Below are 16,401 nucleotides of genomic sequence, written 5' to 3' on the forward strand. Positions count from 1 at the left end.
ATAGTGGTCACCACCATCTGAAAAGAGAAGCTTCTATAACCAAAAGTGAGAGTAGCATTAATATATGGATATGAACATTAAGTAAAGTGCTTATAGGGCAGTTCGGTGAGGATAATTATGTATTTAGTCAGACAAGAACAGGCATTACATTCCTAATGCTCATGACCTCCCCCACCATAGGCTTTTGTCAACCATTATCTTAACTGTCTATAAATCCTCAGCAAGGAGTTAGGGCCCTTTGAGCCCCTCTCCACTCCATGACAGAATGTAGACTAGCCCCATCTTGTCTAGGTAATCATGAGATTATATTTATAACTGAGGACACATGTATTTAAATTGTAGCCTCTGCCTGTCCCCTAATAAAATACTTACATTTTTATGTTGCAAATCATAGCTGTTAATAATGATTGGAAATTTTTATGTACTTCATACCATTTATAATGGCACCCATTTCCCAAGTTTTAAGTATTACAAATAATATTAAATGTTTTCCTGGAAACATAGTGGAATTGGGACTAGGGAAGTAGCTCAGTTGGAAAGGTTTCCTATAAGCATGAGTACCAGAGCTCAATCCCCACATAAAAACTCCCAAATGTGCTGGGCGTGGTGGCGCACACCTTTAATCCCAGGCAGAGGTAGGAAGATTGATGTGAGTTCAAGGCCACTCAGAGACTACATAGTGAATTCCAGGTCAGTCTGGGCTAGAGTGAAGCTCTACCTCAAACAAACAAACAAAAACCTGCCAAGTGTGTGTGTGCTTATAATTCCAACACTGGGGACAGAATTATTCCCGGCTCTTGCTTCCTAGCCAATCTAGCCTACTTAATGAGTTTCACCATAATGAGAGACTTTCAGAAAAGGTAGGTAAATGTTCCTGGAGAACAAAACCCAACATTGAAGCCAGGCTTGGTGATGCACATCTTTAATCACAGCATTCCATAGGCAGAGTGAGTTCAAGACCAGCCTAAGATTACATAGTAAATTCCAGGTCAACCTAAACTAGAGTGAGACCTTACCTCAAAAAAATAGCTAAAAGTTTAGGCTGAAGAGATGGCTTAGCAGTTAAGGCACTTGTCTGCAAAGCCTATGGACCACCCAGGTTCAATTCCCCAGTACACACATAAGCCAGATGAACTTGGTGGCACATGTGTCTGGTATTAATTTGCAGCTCCTTGAGGCCCCGGCATGCCCATTCTCTCCCTCCCTCTCCCCCCCCCCATAAATAAAAATAGTTATAGATTTAATTTATTTTAATATGTGCATGCAAAGTTTTTAAATCTGAGGAAATTGAAAAACTTTGAGTAATTTATATATTAATCTGGAAATACTGTTATGTTGCAACATTAATCAACTAAAATAAATAAAGGTTTTGTTATCTACCATTTAGATAGATACATGCACTGTATGTTTAAATATATAACATCAGATATTCTCACAAATATGTGAGTAATTTTCCTTAATTTAAAAAACATAGCATTTCTATTACAGTTCCAGAGTCCCTATCACACTGGTGCAAATTGTGTGGCTTCAAACATATGGAATGTATTTCACATTTCTGAAGACTCTAATGGACACTTTGTTTGCTCCTCCCCTTCCTTTTTTGGTTTATGAGGTAGGGTCTTGCTCTAGCCCAGGCTGACCTGGAATTAGCTTGTACATAGTCTTAAGGCCTTGAACTCCCACCACAGCCTCCCGAGTGCTGGGATTAAAGGTATGCGTCACCATTCCCAACACTTGGCCCTTTTTACCTGTTGGTTGCTGGCGATTCTCAGTCATTTATGGCTTGTAGATGCATCAGTCTCTGCTTAAGTATCTCTGACTAGAGTTTCTTCTTAATAGGACTCTAATGTCATTGGATTAGATCTCATCTTATTATAGTCTGATTTCACTTTAGCTTAAATCTGCAAAGTCATATTTTTTTCTTCTTTTTTTGTTTTTGTTTTTGTTTTTCGAGGTAGGGTCTCACTCTAGCCCAGGCTGACCTGGAATTGGAGTCTTAGGGTGGCCTCGAACTCACAGTGATCCTCCTACCTCTGCCTCCCGAGTGCTGGGATTAAAATTACTAGTTTTCTATTCAGCAAATACAGGCAGTTTGGTACCATTATTAGGCTCATCGGTGACCTACCCCTTCCCAATGGCCCCTCCTTGTTGATGTATATGGGTCATGCATTGTGGAGTTAGCCCACAGTTATTGGTACGATAAATGTCTCTGCATATCATGACTCAACATGTGACTCTGACATTCTTTCCACCCCCTCTTCTGCAAAATTTTCCTGAGCCATGTTGGGTTCATTTTTGATCTGCTTCAGTGATGAGGTGTTGGGGGGCTCTGAGGCTCTGGCTGTCTGATTTGGTAGGAGTTGATTTTTCTCTGTGTTGGTCTTCTTCCCCCTTGTGCTGGTATCCGGTTTATCAGACAAACACCACATGTGCTTGTTTCGCCAATATTTCTTAGTTTCAGCTGGGGCCCTTTTGAGGTATGATGGGGTGGCTCTCTCCTTAGGATCTGCATCTATCTGAAAAAGAGAAGCAGATTCTCCAACAGAGAGTAAGCTAGCACCAAGACAAATGAGATAACCCTTACTTTTTTAATAGAGAGTTTAATAGGTGTAGGCCCTCTTGTAGCCCATGACTGATGGTAGCTTGATATTGGAGAGTGGGCTTATGTTTGGATATGGTTCTGACTTGTTTCCCAGCTCCAGCTATGGGTCCTGTACCACTGTGGGGATCAGTTAGCCAAATCAAGAGCAGTTGGCTCCCCACCATGGCTTTGGGCCACTATTGCACTTGTGTGGGCATCACAACAGGTTATTTGTTGCTATGTAATTCTATACAGCAGTAAGAAAAAATGACACAAAGAAATTTGAGGAAAAATGGTTGAACTTGGAACAGGTCATTCTCAGTGAAGTTACCCAATCACAGGCAAAAAATCGCCACATAGTCTCACTCATCTACAGCACCTAACCTGAATCTACCCAAGATACCTTATATACCCAGCAAGCTTCTCATGAACTAGACACTAAGATGGACGGGGAGGGCATCGAAGGGGTGGGAAACACTAATCTAGACTCAAATGGCAATGATACCATAAAATTCTACTTCCTAAAAGGCAGACCAAATGGCTGAACCTTCACCAGACCCTTACAGGAAACACCTGAACCACAAGACACTGGAGAGGGTAGGATCAAGTCTAACCTAAATCTTGTACATCTTCCCTCCCTCTCCCCCCCCCCAACTCTTGTATATTAGTTATCTTTTTCCTCATTTTCTTAGTGGGCACTGACCTGTAACTCCCAGTACCAGCATGGGACTATCATCCACAGTGAGCTTTTGATCAGAGAAACCTACAAGGTTTCCTAAAAGAATGACAGATTTCTGTCAGAGTACTTGATGACCCACCCAAGGTCAGTGGTAAGACCCTATTGCTGAATACTCCATATGCAGCTGACATGTAAAATGGAACGGCATGGCTGGAAGCCAGGAGAGAGTCAGTCCCCAGACAGTCAGCATGTCTGGTGCCAGACAGTGCTATATGGGCGACTGGGGAAAATGACCAATATCTGTCCAAGCAACTCATGGTCTAACCTACTTAGCAACAAAGTCCTATTTTAAATAATGTCACATTCAAGAATTAGAACATGCAGCCGGGCGTGCTGGTGCATGCCTTTAATCCCAGCGCTCAGGAGGCAGAGGTAGGAGGATTGCCATGAGTTCGAGGCCACTCTGAGACTCCATAGTGAATTCCAGATCAGCCTGGGCTAGAGTGAGGCCCTACCTCGGAAAAAAAAAAAGAAGAAAGAATTAGAACGTGAACATAGTTTGCAAGGAGGGACACTATTCAACCTAGTCCTCAACTAATAGAAAGTCTTAACCATTTGGGTAATAAATAGAAGCTAGATGGACTTGAGGCAGATGAAAGAACAAATTATCACAAATGAATGGCTTAAAGTTGTTTTTTAAAAAAATTGTTTATTTTTATTTACTTATTTGAGAGCAATAGAGAAAGAGGAAGGGGGAGAGAGAGACAAAAAAAAAAAAAATGGGCACACCAGGGCCTCTAGCCACTGCAGACGAACTCCAGATACATGCACCACCTTGTGCATCTGGCTTACATGATTACTGGGGAATCAAGCCTCGAACCGGGTCCTTAGGCTTCACAAGCAAGCGCTTAACCGCTAAGCCGTCTCTCCAGCCCTAAAATATTTTTTTAATAATGACTGATGGAGGACTTAGAAAACTTTGAATAAAATGCTATATTATCCTATCAGTCTTATACAGAATGCCCAGTAAATAGCTACATTTTTTAATAGCTACATTTCAAACAGCTATTATTAATCACAAAAGGGTAACAAACCCAGACCCAGGAGTAATAATGGTGCACATGTTTAATTACAGCATTTGGGAAGTAGAGGGAAGATAGGATCCAGAGTTCAAAGTTATCCTAGGCTCAGTAGTAAGTTAGAGGTAAGCCTGGGCTCTGTGAAACCCTGTCTCAAGAAAAGGGAGTAAGCATAAAAACCTGACAAATAATGGAGTTGTCATTCCAAGTCCCAAAGAGGAAGGTGGAAAACGATAGTGGAGGCTAGTCAGACGTGTTTTGTTTACTTGCTGCATTATTCTTCCCAGGATTTTTAATGTTTTTGTTTTGTAGTAGTTAACATGGAAGCGTTTTAAAACATTAGGATTCTCAAAATTTAATAACTTACAAAGTCATTTCTTAAATTTGTAACATATTTGCTTTCATTAAGTTTTCATGAATAAAGTTGAAATATACCTATGTAAAATAGGAAGTATTGTGTGATGATCTTTAACCACTAGCTCACTAGCTGCATGTCACATTTCTTTTAGGACCCTAAATCACAGTGAAATCACAGTGCTGGTCTTCATGTTCTAAACAGCCTTTTTAGACAGTGATTAGAAGTAGTAAGTAGTGTCTTCAGTCTTTGAGGATAAAATTAGGCTCTAATAAAATGATAAGCAGGGTTCAGAGATAGTGAAGAATAATGTGTATATGAATGTATTGTGTGAATAACTAGAGGATATTTGCTTGAGAAAAAGTTCTGACATAACTTGAAAATTAGATTAAAGATTAGGGGATGTACTGTAGTCCAAGTATTAGCATCCAAATGGCTTTTGAAAGGAAAAATACATTTGGCATGTGCAAAAACAGATTGGAACAATAAACTGAACACCTAAATATTTACGTTATGGTTACTGACAAAAAACTGAATATCAATTTTTTTTTTCCCTCCCAGTGAACTAGTTTATATGTCCCAGTATGGCATTGATAGATGTTTCTTAGGTTAGGATTCCTAAAAAGGATGCAGAGGTAGGAGGATCACCTTGAGTTCAAGGCCACCCTGAGACTACATCGTGAATTCCAGGTTAGCCTGAGGTAGAGTGAAAATCCTGCCTCAAAAAAGTCAGATGCTAGAACAAACCTAGTGGTGGTATGATAGTACCCAATTAAAATATTATTTGCAAAAGTCACACTAATTGCATTAGTAAAAAGTAAAATGGGCTAGAGATATTACTCAGTTGGTAAAGTACTTATCTAGTTACAAGCCCTATGTCCAGCACCACTTAAGCTGGGTATGGTAGTACACACCCACAGTCTCAGCACTGGAGGGGTAGAGGCAGGGAGACCAAAAGTTCAAAGTGTTCTTGGGCTACATGAGACCCTCTTAAAAATAAAATGACCTGCCGGGCATGCTAGCGCACACCTTTAATCCTAGCACCCGGGAGGCAGAAGTAGGAGGATCACCGTGAGTTCGAGGCCACCCTGAGACTACATAGTGAATTCCAGATCATCCTGGACTACAGTGAAACCCTACCTCAAAAAACCAAAAATAGTAGATAAGTCAATAAAAATAAAATGACCTAGTGATCTGTGATTGGTCAGGAAAGCTAATGGTAATGAAAAATTAAGACAGATTAAAATAACATTTTTGCTTTTGAATATTTTCATCTGTGATTATTGAAACTGAAAGAGAGAAAAAGAGAACTTGGTGTATACAATGGATCTTAAATTACATGTTAATGTGATACTCTAGAACAAAGGCTCAGGGACTTAGTGTTACATAAAATGTTGACAATCTCTCCTTGTCATTTAGTAAATATTGTGCCCCTACTCAATCTCACATTATTCTAGGCATCATGGTAGAATTTGATAAAGGGGCTGGTGATTGAAATAAATATATATTGCACTGTAGAATGGTAAGTTCAATGGAGCAAAATTATAATAGGGTGGGTAGTAGGGACAGAGAGTAAAAGAATAACCCAGCACACAATCCAGGGTTTAAAAAAACTTGTATGGCTCCCTGTCCTTGTAATTCCTTTTGGACTCTAATGTCTCTGTATAACTTTGCACTGACAGTGTGTGATCTTGGGATCATCTCTATCCTGTGGCCTAGACTGACTATGTACCATTGCTCTATGTAGAGAGTTGGTTATAGCAAGGGAAAGCTGATGGGGATTGTTTCTTTGAACTACTAAATTCTACATTTTATAATTGTGTTTGTATTTTTCTGTTTTAAAAGGACACTGTCAAGTACTTTTTAACCATTATTACACTTAAAAATTTCCTCTTTATTTATTTTTGTATCTATTGGGTGCCCTTGATTTTCTTATGTGGAATGGTCCATGTGAGAAGCTTTTTATTCATTTGTCCTAGATGGTTAATGCTCTAGGAAGAACTGCTGTTTGTTACTGTTCCATATCTTCAAAGTATAGCATTTAGGGTTAATATGTTTAGTTTAAAAAAATCAAAGCCGGGCGTAGTGGCGCACGCCTTTAATCCCAGCACTCGGGAGGCAGAGGTAAGGAGGATCACAATGAGTTTGAGGCCACCCTGAGACTGCATAGTAAATTCCAGGTCAGCCTGGACTAGAGTGAAACCCTACCTCAAAAACAAAACAAAAAAGAAAAAAAGAAAAAAAAATCTTTAAAAAATGTTTCAAATATTAATGAGTTGTCTGAAGAATGGTTTTTTACATAGATATGTGATAGTCTGTTTTTAATTTATTTCAAAAAATGTAGATTTAATATTCGATGTTATTCCATTAGCACTGCAAATGGATTTTTCTCCCCTTTGGTACTAGAGATAGAACTCAGGACTTAGTGCCTTCTGGGCATGCACAAATTTGTTTGTTAAGATAACTGAAAGTTTTGTTGAGGGCTTTAGAATTCTGGTGTTGATATGAATGTGTATGAGATTAGATCTTACCATTACATTTCAAACTTAAGTACCAAGGACAAATACAGGGTTATTTTTCTGAGTTATTTTTTCTAGTATATTTTATACAAAATTCATTGAATTTATGTGTTAGATTAACCCTTCCAAATATAATTTCCTGCTATGACAATAGGACTTAGCAAGGAGAATATTTTTTTATGACCAAATATGTAAGTAACTTTTACTTAAGGAATAACTTTTTCAAAAATACCTGCTCATGGCGGCTGCTTTATTGTAGGAGGACTGACAAATGGTAGTGGGCGCTACATCTCTGCAGCACCTGGAGCCGAAGCAAAATACCGAAGTGCTTCAAGCACTTCCAGTCTGTTTAGTTCCAGCAGCCAGCTCTTTCCTCCTTCACGGCTTCGATACAATAGGTCTGATATTATGCCTTCTGGCCGCAGTAGATTGTTGGAAGATTTCAGAAACAACCGCTTCCCAAATCTTCAGCTTAGAGACTTGATTGGACACATAGTTGAGTTTTCTCAAGACCAGCATGGTTCTAGGTAAGTGATTATGATTCATAATAGTTTTCGTTGTCTTTTTCCTTTGAAAGTTGCTACCTTATAAGTTTTTGTCCACATTCAACTAATCATTGATTTTAGAAGCTTTTTAAAATATATTTACTACATTAAGATAAATTATAAGGGGCCTGGGGAGATGGCTTAGTGGTTAAGGTGGTTGCCTGCAAAGCCAAAGGATCTCTGTTCAACTCTCCAGGACCCATGTAAGCCAGATACACAGGGGGGCACATGCACCTGGAGTACATTTGCAGTGACTGGAAGCCCTGGTGTGCCCATTCTCTTTCTCTCTGTCTCTTTCTCTCTCTCCAATAAACAAATAAAAAATATATTTTTTAAAAAATAAATTATTAAAACTGCAAGTTTTTTTGTTTTGTATTTTGTTGTTTTCTACGGTGAGAATATCTTTATAATAAAAAATTGAAAGTGCCTTTTTATCAAGTTATTTCGATTACATTGTAGACTTCAACGTCCTAGGTATATACTCTATTAGGTAAAAAAACAGACAAAGTTAAGTACTTTGGTTTTGCTTATAGGTTGGATTTGAATGTGACTTGATTTAAATTGTATTATTTCACATTTGACATTGGGTATTTTTCAGTTTTACGTTAAATTTGTTAGATGTGGTATCTGGATTAACAGTCTCAAGATAATGGGAAGAAAAAACAAAATTTAGCACATTTATTAAATCTGAAATCTTTTATTCTTTTGTAGACACTTTAGATACATTTTATTATTTGCCCTTTTTTTTAATGTATTGGGGATCAAACCTAGGACCTGTTGCATGCTAAGCATGTGCTGTATCATTGAGCTAGCTACATACCTGTCTCTTAGATAACATGAAATTTTTTAACTAAGTAATTTTATATTAAGTAGTTGCATACAAATATTTCCCTAGCTAAAAGTTCATAATAATAGCAGATGAATCTTGAATTCCCTTCAATGCCTAGCTTACTTAGTAATAACTTATATTTGATGAATTTTATTTATAATGGTCTATTTTGTAAGGATATTAATTAAACATCATATAAAATATGTGCATGGTTTCTGTCACTCTAAGTACCTTTTTAAAGATGTTATAAAGAAATGATTTGTAACTTTGTCCTTTTTCTTATAGATTAGCTTTCCATGTATAAATTCAGTAAATGCTAATTTTAGACATAATTTTGTTTGGGAGAAAACAGGAGTGTAACAAGAAATAGATTTTCCTGGGAATGGTTACATTCACCTGAAAGCCCAGCCCATGAGAGACTAAACCAGAAGGATCCAAAATTTGAAGCTATTCTGTTCTGTATAGTGATTTTACAGAGAGTTTTCAGCTTATTTCCATGGAATTTAACATTTTTTTCCTCACGTAGATTCATACAGCAAAAGCTAGAGAGAGCTACTCCAGCTGAGCGACAAATGGTATTTAATGAAATCCTGCAGGCAGCATATCAATTAATGACGGATGTTTTTGGCAACTATGTTATACAGAAGTTTTTTGAGGTAATGTTCATGCTTATACTCATCCATATTTTATGCTTATTCACGTGTGCTAAGAAGTAGCTCTGGAAGCTGGTCAACAGTGATTTTCACATTAAAACACACACACTGCTGGATGTGGTGGTGGATGCCTTTAATCCCCCAGCATTTGAGAGGCAGAGGTAGGAGGATCACCAGGATTCAAGATCAGCCTGCAAATATACTGGCCAGATTGGGCCTTATATAAACAACCAAAAAAGTATGTGTGTGCATGCATGCACACACACACATATATAAACTTGGATAAAATAGTTAGATCAAATGTCTATAAAAACTTTACAGATGTATAAATATATAAGGTCCTAAAGCTCAACAACAAAAGACAACTCAGTTTAAAAATGGATAAAGAATTTGAAAGAGACATTTTTCCATAGAAGGCCATACAAATAGCCAATAAGACATGAAAAGTTACTAAACTTTCTCAATGATAGGGGAAAAGCAAATCAAAACCATAGTGAGTTCTTCCAGTCTTATTTATTTTGTGGTGCTGGAAACTTAACTCAGAGCCTTGAGCATAGTAAAGAAGCCCTCTACCATGAGCTCCAGCCCCAACCCTGTTAACTACAATTTAATACATGGAAAATAAGTGAGGATTTGGAAAAGTTAGTACTCTTTTTTTCTTCCAAATTTATTTATTTGTTTGATAGAGAATGGGAGCACTGGGGCCTTCAGCCACTGCAAACAAATTCCAGATACATGTGCCACCTTATGCATCTGGCTTATGTGAGTTCTGGGGAATCAAACCTGGGTCCTTTGACTTTGCAGGCAAGTGGCTTAACTGCTATGCCATCTGTCTAGCTCTAGAACCCTCTTTTATTGCCAGTAGGTGCAACTACTGTGGAAGACTAACATTCTGGTAATACTTAATAAAATTAAAAGAATTGAAACATCAGTGTTTATTTTATTTATTGTTTATTATATTGCACCATTACTTACAATAACCACAAATTGGAACCAAGTGTTTATCAGCAGATAGTAAACAAAAATGTTACATAACACAGCACATGATTATTCAACCACAGAAAAATTAAGTTCTTGACACATGCTACAATATTAAGCTGAGTGAAATAAACCAGTCAAAAAAGGACAAACAGGGTTTCAACCATATGAAATAACCTACAAGAGCATATTGATAAGACTGTGAGATAGATAAGGCTTGACCAGAGGCTAGAAGAAGAGAGAGAATATGGACAATTATTGTTGAATAGTTTCAGCATTTCTATTGAAGTCGTTCAAAAGATATGTGACAATACATGGTGTTGCAGTTACCTTGTTGTTCCTAGGACAAATACCTGACCAGAAGCAGCTTATGTAAGGGAAGGGTTTCTTTCAGGCTTACATATTCTAGGAGAAGCTTCAATATGGTGAAAAAAGCTGGCTCACCTCATCATGTATCCACATCAGAGAGACAGCAGCCAGCATCCTCAAGCACAAACAGTCAGAGCACCAGATGTCTGTCAGCATAACTCTTAGGTTTGAATAATACACTTAAATAGTTAAATACCCAGGCGTGGTGGTGCATGTCTTTTAATATCAACACTTGGAGCCCCATGTAGGAATTTGAGGCCACCTTGAGAATACGTAGTGAACTCCAGGTCAGCCTGGGACAGCAAGACCCTACCTCAAAAAAACATACATAAAGAGCTGGAGAGATGGCTTAGCAGTTAAGACACTTGCCTGTGAAGCCTTAGGACCCAAGTTAGATTCCTTGGTACCCACATAAGCCAGATGCGCAAGGTGGCGCATGTATCTGGGGTTTATTTGCAGTATCTGTAAGTCCTCATGCACCCATTCAAAAAGATAAAATAAAGGAAAAAAATCATATATGGCCAGGCATGCATGGTAGTATATTCCTGTAATCTTGGAACACCAGTACACAGGAGGCTAAAAATGGGAAGATCATAAGTTCAAGGACAGCCTGGGTTACATAGCAAGACCTGTTACAACAGAAAAGATAACAGTGCCATATTTTTGAGAGAGAGTGTGTGCGTATACACATATATATATAGAGAGAATATCTTCTCAATCTTTTAAAAATATTTTTATTTATTTGACAGAAAAAGAGAGAGAGAGAATGGGCATGCCAGGGCCTCCAGCCACTGCAAACGAACTCCAGATGCCCCCTTGTGCATCTGGCTAACATGGGTCCTGGGGAATTGAACCTGGGTCCTTTGGCTTTGCAGGCAAACACCTTAACCCTTAAGCCATCCCTCCAGCCCTCAATCTACTAAAGATTGCAATTAACTCTGGTTGATAATTGTAATGCAAGGCATTGGGAATAAGTCTTAGACAAATCTATTAATTAATACTATTTTGGTCATTTTAGATTTAGATATACAGGAATGTTTCATTTAGTAAGTAATTTTTATTTTATACTGAAACTGTCATTGTGGTCTTGCTAACAGATTTTCTCCACAGTTGTATCACATTATAACTTCAGAATTATATGCTTAAGAGTTAAGCCTGGGGCTGGAGAGATGGCTTAGCGGTTAAGTGCTTGCCTGTGAAGCCTAAGGACCCCGGTTCGAGGCTCGGTTCCCCAGGTCCCACGTTAGCCAGATGCACAAGGGGGCGCACACGTCTGGAGTTCGTTTGCAGAGGCTGGAAGCCCTGGCGCGCCCATTCTCTCTCTCTCCCTCTATGTGTCTTTCTCTCTGTGTCTGTCGCTCTCAAATAAATAAATAAATTAATTAATTAATTTTAAAAAAAGAGTTAAGCCTGTATGTATGGCCCAATAGTTCATATATCAAAGATGGGATTGGGGGCTGGGGAAATAACTCAGTTGGGTAAGTGTGTGTGTGTGTAAGCATGAGGACTTCAGCTTGTACCCCCAGCAACCACATAAAGGCTGGGCATGGTGGTGCACACTGTATTCTCAGTGCTTAGGATACAGAGATGGGAATTCTCAGAGCAAAGTGGTCAGCTAGATTAGCTGAAGCATTGAGAACTGGGCTTAAGTGAGAGCCCCTGTCTCAATAAATCAGATGAGAACAATAGACAGATACCATATCTCTATGCATGCTGCACACACATACACATTGGAGGTGATATTAGGAACGAAGATGGTTACTTTAAAAAAATTGTATTTATTATTATTATTATTTTGTTTTGTTTTTCAAGGCAGGGTCTCACTCTAGCTCAGGCTGACCTGGAATTCTCTATGTAGTCTCAGGATGCCTTGAACTCAAGGCAATCCTTCCTCTGCCTCCTGAGTGCTGGAATTAAAGACATGTGCCACCACAACTGGCCTTATTATTTATTTATTTACTTGAGAGAGAGAGAAAGAGAGAGAGAGAAGCAGATAGGAATGGGCATGCCCGCTCCTCCAGCCACTGCAAATAAGCTCAAGACACTTGCTCCACTCTTACATCTGGGGAATCAATTGAACCTGGCTCCTTAGGCTTTGTAGGCAAGTGCCTTAACCACTGAACCATCTCTCCAGCCAGAAGATGGTTACTTTAATAAAACAAAAGGTGGCTAAGAATCAGGTGTAGTAGTACATACCTATAATCTCAGCTATTTAGGACACTGTGGCAGGAGGATTATAAATTTGATGCCAGCCTTGAGTAACTCAAAACAACACTCAAAGGAATAGGGATGCATTTCATTGGTACATACTTATTCAGCATGCACCAGGCTTTACAGTTCGTAGTACCACAAAAATGAAATATAAGCAAAATTTAGGTGCTTGATGACTCAGTGGATAAGAGCCTTTCCTACATAAACAAGATGACCTAAGTCAATTTTTAGCATCATATATGTCTATAATCCCACAGTTGCTGGGGTCAGGCACAGGAAAATCACGGCTATTTGCTAGTCAGTTAATCTAACTGAAAAGCAGAGCTCCAGGTGCAGTAAGACACTGCTCAAGGAAATAAGATAGAATGACGGAGAAGGATAGCCAGCATCCTCCTCTACCTCCACGTTAGTGCATACAGTATGCATACGCCACTTGTGTACACACATACTTAATAGAACAACAAGGAAATTTTAGATGATATATGTGATGTTTAATAGCTCCGAAAAAGTAATTGTTCCTTTTATAGTTACCAAGTACTGTACATGTTGTTTTATTCAGGTTTACTAAAATACTATGGTCATTGTTTTTTAAATTAATGTTACTTTCTTTTGTCAGTTTGGAAGTTTGGATCAAAAGTTGGCCCTGGCTACTCGTATTCGTGGTCATGTTCTGCCATTAGCCTTGCAGATGTATGGTTGCCGTGTTATTCAGAAAGCATTGGAGTCTATTTCGTCTGACCAGCAGGTAATTGTAAGTTAAGAAAAAAGTTCTGTAATACTTTATTGAATTTTTAAGTAGTTTTTAAAGAATTTCTTAAAATGTAATAGGCATGTGTTTCAAAATAATCTTTTTGTTTTTGAGTTAGGGTCTCGCTGTAGCCCAGGCATTTTATTTTTTTTAATCTGGCAAGAATCTTAAAGAAAAATGATTTACAGATTTTTACAAATAGACTGAAGTCTCTTGGTACATTTCTAAAATAGCATATTACTAATTAAAAAAATATGTAACAAAGTTTTGATCAAGTCATCTGTTCCCTTATGCAGCTTTCCATGGAAGAGTGCATACTTTGTGGCAAGCAGGTCCAAATGATCTATAATTTTACATTTTACTATTTCTACTGTTTATTTGGGTTGTATCTAATACTTTTTTTGAGGTTAGGTTCTCTAGCTCCAGCTGACCTGGAATTCACTGTGTAGTCTCAGGCTGGCCTGGAACTCTTAATGGTCCTCCTACTTCTGTCTACTGAATGCTGGGACTAAAGGTGTTCACCACTATGCCCGGGTTATATTTCTTTCTCTCTCTTTTTTAAAAAGATCTATTTGTTGGGCTGGAGAGAGAGCTTAGTGGTTAAATTGCTTACCTACAAAACCAAACAACCAGGTTCAATTCCCAAGGATCCACATAAGCCAGATGCACAAGGTGATGCTTATGTCTGGAGTTCATTTGTAGAGACTGAAGGCTCTTGCATGCCCATTCATCCATTTTTTTCTCTCTTTATCTCTCTCTCATAAATACATAAAACAATATTTTTTATTTATTATTATTATTATTAGTTTTGTACTCAGTATATACAGTCAAGTTGGTACCATAATTAGCTTCCTCCCTGTCCTTCCCCCTCCACAGAGATCCTCCTCGTTGGAGAATGTGGGTCATGCATTGTGGGGTTAGCTATCAGTTGTGGGTAAGAGGCAATGTCTTTGTGTACCATGACCTACTGTGTGGCTCTTACATTCTTTCCACCCCCTCTTCTGCAGATTTCCCTGAGCCATGTTGGGTTCATTTTAGCTCTGCTTCAGTGATGAGGTGTTGGGAACCTCTGTGACTCTAGATATCCAGTGTGATAGGAGTTGAGTGCTCTTTGTCTATCTCCTTCACCCTGTGCTGGTACCAGGTTCACCAAGAACACTCTTACTCATTTCCCCAATTATTGTTAGTTTCAGCTAGGGTCCTGTTGAGGTGTGATGGGCTGGTTCTCTCCTTAGAATCTGCATCCATCGGAAAAAGAGAAGCAAAGTCTCCAATGGAGAGTGAAGTTAGTGCCAGATAAATGGAGTAATGTTTGTTTTTTTAGAGATAATTTAATAGGTGTAGGCCCTCTTGTAGCCTGCAATTGGTGGGAGCTTGGTAATAGAGAGTGGGTTCGTTTTGGGTATGACTCTGACTTGATTCCCAGCTCCAGCTTTGGGATCCATTCCACTGAGGAGATCAGTTAGCCAAATCAAGAGCAGTTGTTTTCTCACCATGGCTGTGTGCCACTATTGCACTTGCGTGAGTGTCACATAAGGTTATTTGTTGCTGAGTATTTTAGACCACAAGTTGCTTGGTCATTTTCCCCCAGTCGCTAATGTAGCACCTTCTGGCACTAGACGAGCTAACTGGGGATGACTCTCTTCCATCTTCGAGCCATGTCACTCCATGTTCTGTACCAACAGCATATGGTGTCTTCAGCAGTAGGGTCTTATCACTAACCTTTGCTGGGTCATCAAGTACTTGGACAGAAATCTGTCTTCTTTTGGGAAACCTTGTAGATCTCTCTCTCATCAAGAGCTCACTGTGGATGATAGCCACATGCTGGTACTGAGAATTACAGGTCAGTGCCTAAGAAGAGAAGGAAGAAAAAGATGTATAATATAAAAGACAGAAACAGGAACAGAAATAGAAGAAGATTAAGGTCAGTCTTCATCATACCTTCCCCAGGGCCTTGTGATTCAGATGCTCCCTTAAGGACCTAGTGAAGGTTCAACCATTTAGTCTGTCTTTTGGGATGTACAATTTTATGGTACCATTGCCTTTTGGGTCCACTTTTGTGTCTCCTACCCCCACCCTTGCTTATCCCTCCCTCTCCACCCACCCTATTGTCTGGTCCTAGAGATGCTTGTTAGTTATGTAGGCATCTCGGATAGATTCGGGTTAGGAGCCGTAGATGAGTGAGACCATTAGGACCCATAGATTAGTGAGACCGTGCAGCATTTATCTTTCTGTGATTGGATGAGTTCACTGAGAATGATCTGTTCCAGGTTCAATGATTTTTCTTCAAATTTCATTGAATTCCATTATGTGGATATACCACATCTTAGTTATCCGTTTGTCTAATGATTGACATTTGGGTTGATTCCAGCTCTTAGCTATTATGAATTGAGCAGCTGTAAACATGGCTGAGCAAATCTCCCTGAACTGAGGCTTGCAGCTTTTAGGATAAATGCCCAGTAAGGGAATAACTGGGTCTGTTGGTAACTCTATAGTCAACCTTTTTAGGCGTCTCCATATTGCTTTCCAAAGTGGTTGTGCCGTCTTACATTTCCACCAACAGTGGATGAGGGTTCCTATTTCATTTGATTTTTTTAATGTTTGCTATCCTTACTAGGGTAAGGTAGAATCTCATAGTTGTTTTCATTTGCATTTTCCTGATGAGTAGGGATGATGAACATTTTCTTAAGTGTGTATTTGCCATTTGTATTTCTTCCTCTGAGAACTGCTTGTCCAGCCCTTTGCCCCATTTTGTGAGTGGGTTGACTTTTTATTGTTTAGGTTTTTGAGTTCTTTGTAGATTATAGAAATTAGGCCTCTGTCAGTTGGATATTCAGCAAATATTTTCTCCCATT

General features: G+C 38.8%; 1 protein-coding gene across 12 annotated transcripts in view; it reads left to right on the top strand.

The window, feature by feature from the left end:
- Window positions 1-16,401, top strand: part of Pum2 (pumilio RNA binding family member 2) — a 117,432-nt gene that overhangs the window by 87,099 nt on the left and 13,932 nt on the right. For 8 of the 12 annotated variants that reach the window (XM_045148839.1, XM_045148837.1, XM_045148846.1 and 5 more), the window contains 3 exons: window positions 7,473-7,740; window positions 9,114-9,243; window positions 13,415-13,549. In XM_045148839.1, coding sequence (XP_045004774.1) covers window positions 7,473-7,740; window positions 9,114-9,243; window positions 13,415-13,549 — 533 coding nt within the window. The remainder of the gene's footprint in view (window positions 1-7,472; window positions 7,741-9,113; window positions 9,244-13,414; window positions 13,550-16,401) is intronic. The other 4 variants (XM_045148841.1, XM_045148847.1, XM_045148848.1 and 1 more) reach the window with 1 other exon arrangement.

This window comes from Jaculus jaculus, chromosome 5, assembly GCF_020740685.1.
Source record: "Jaculus jaculus isolate mJacJac1 chromosome 5, mJacJac1.mat.Y.cur, whole genome shotgun sequence".
NCBI classification, from domain to species: domain Eukaryota; kingdom Metazoa; phylum Chordata; class Mammalia; order Rodentia; family Dipodidae; genus Jaculus; species Jaculus jaculus.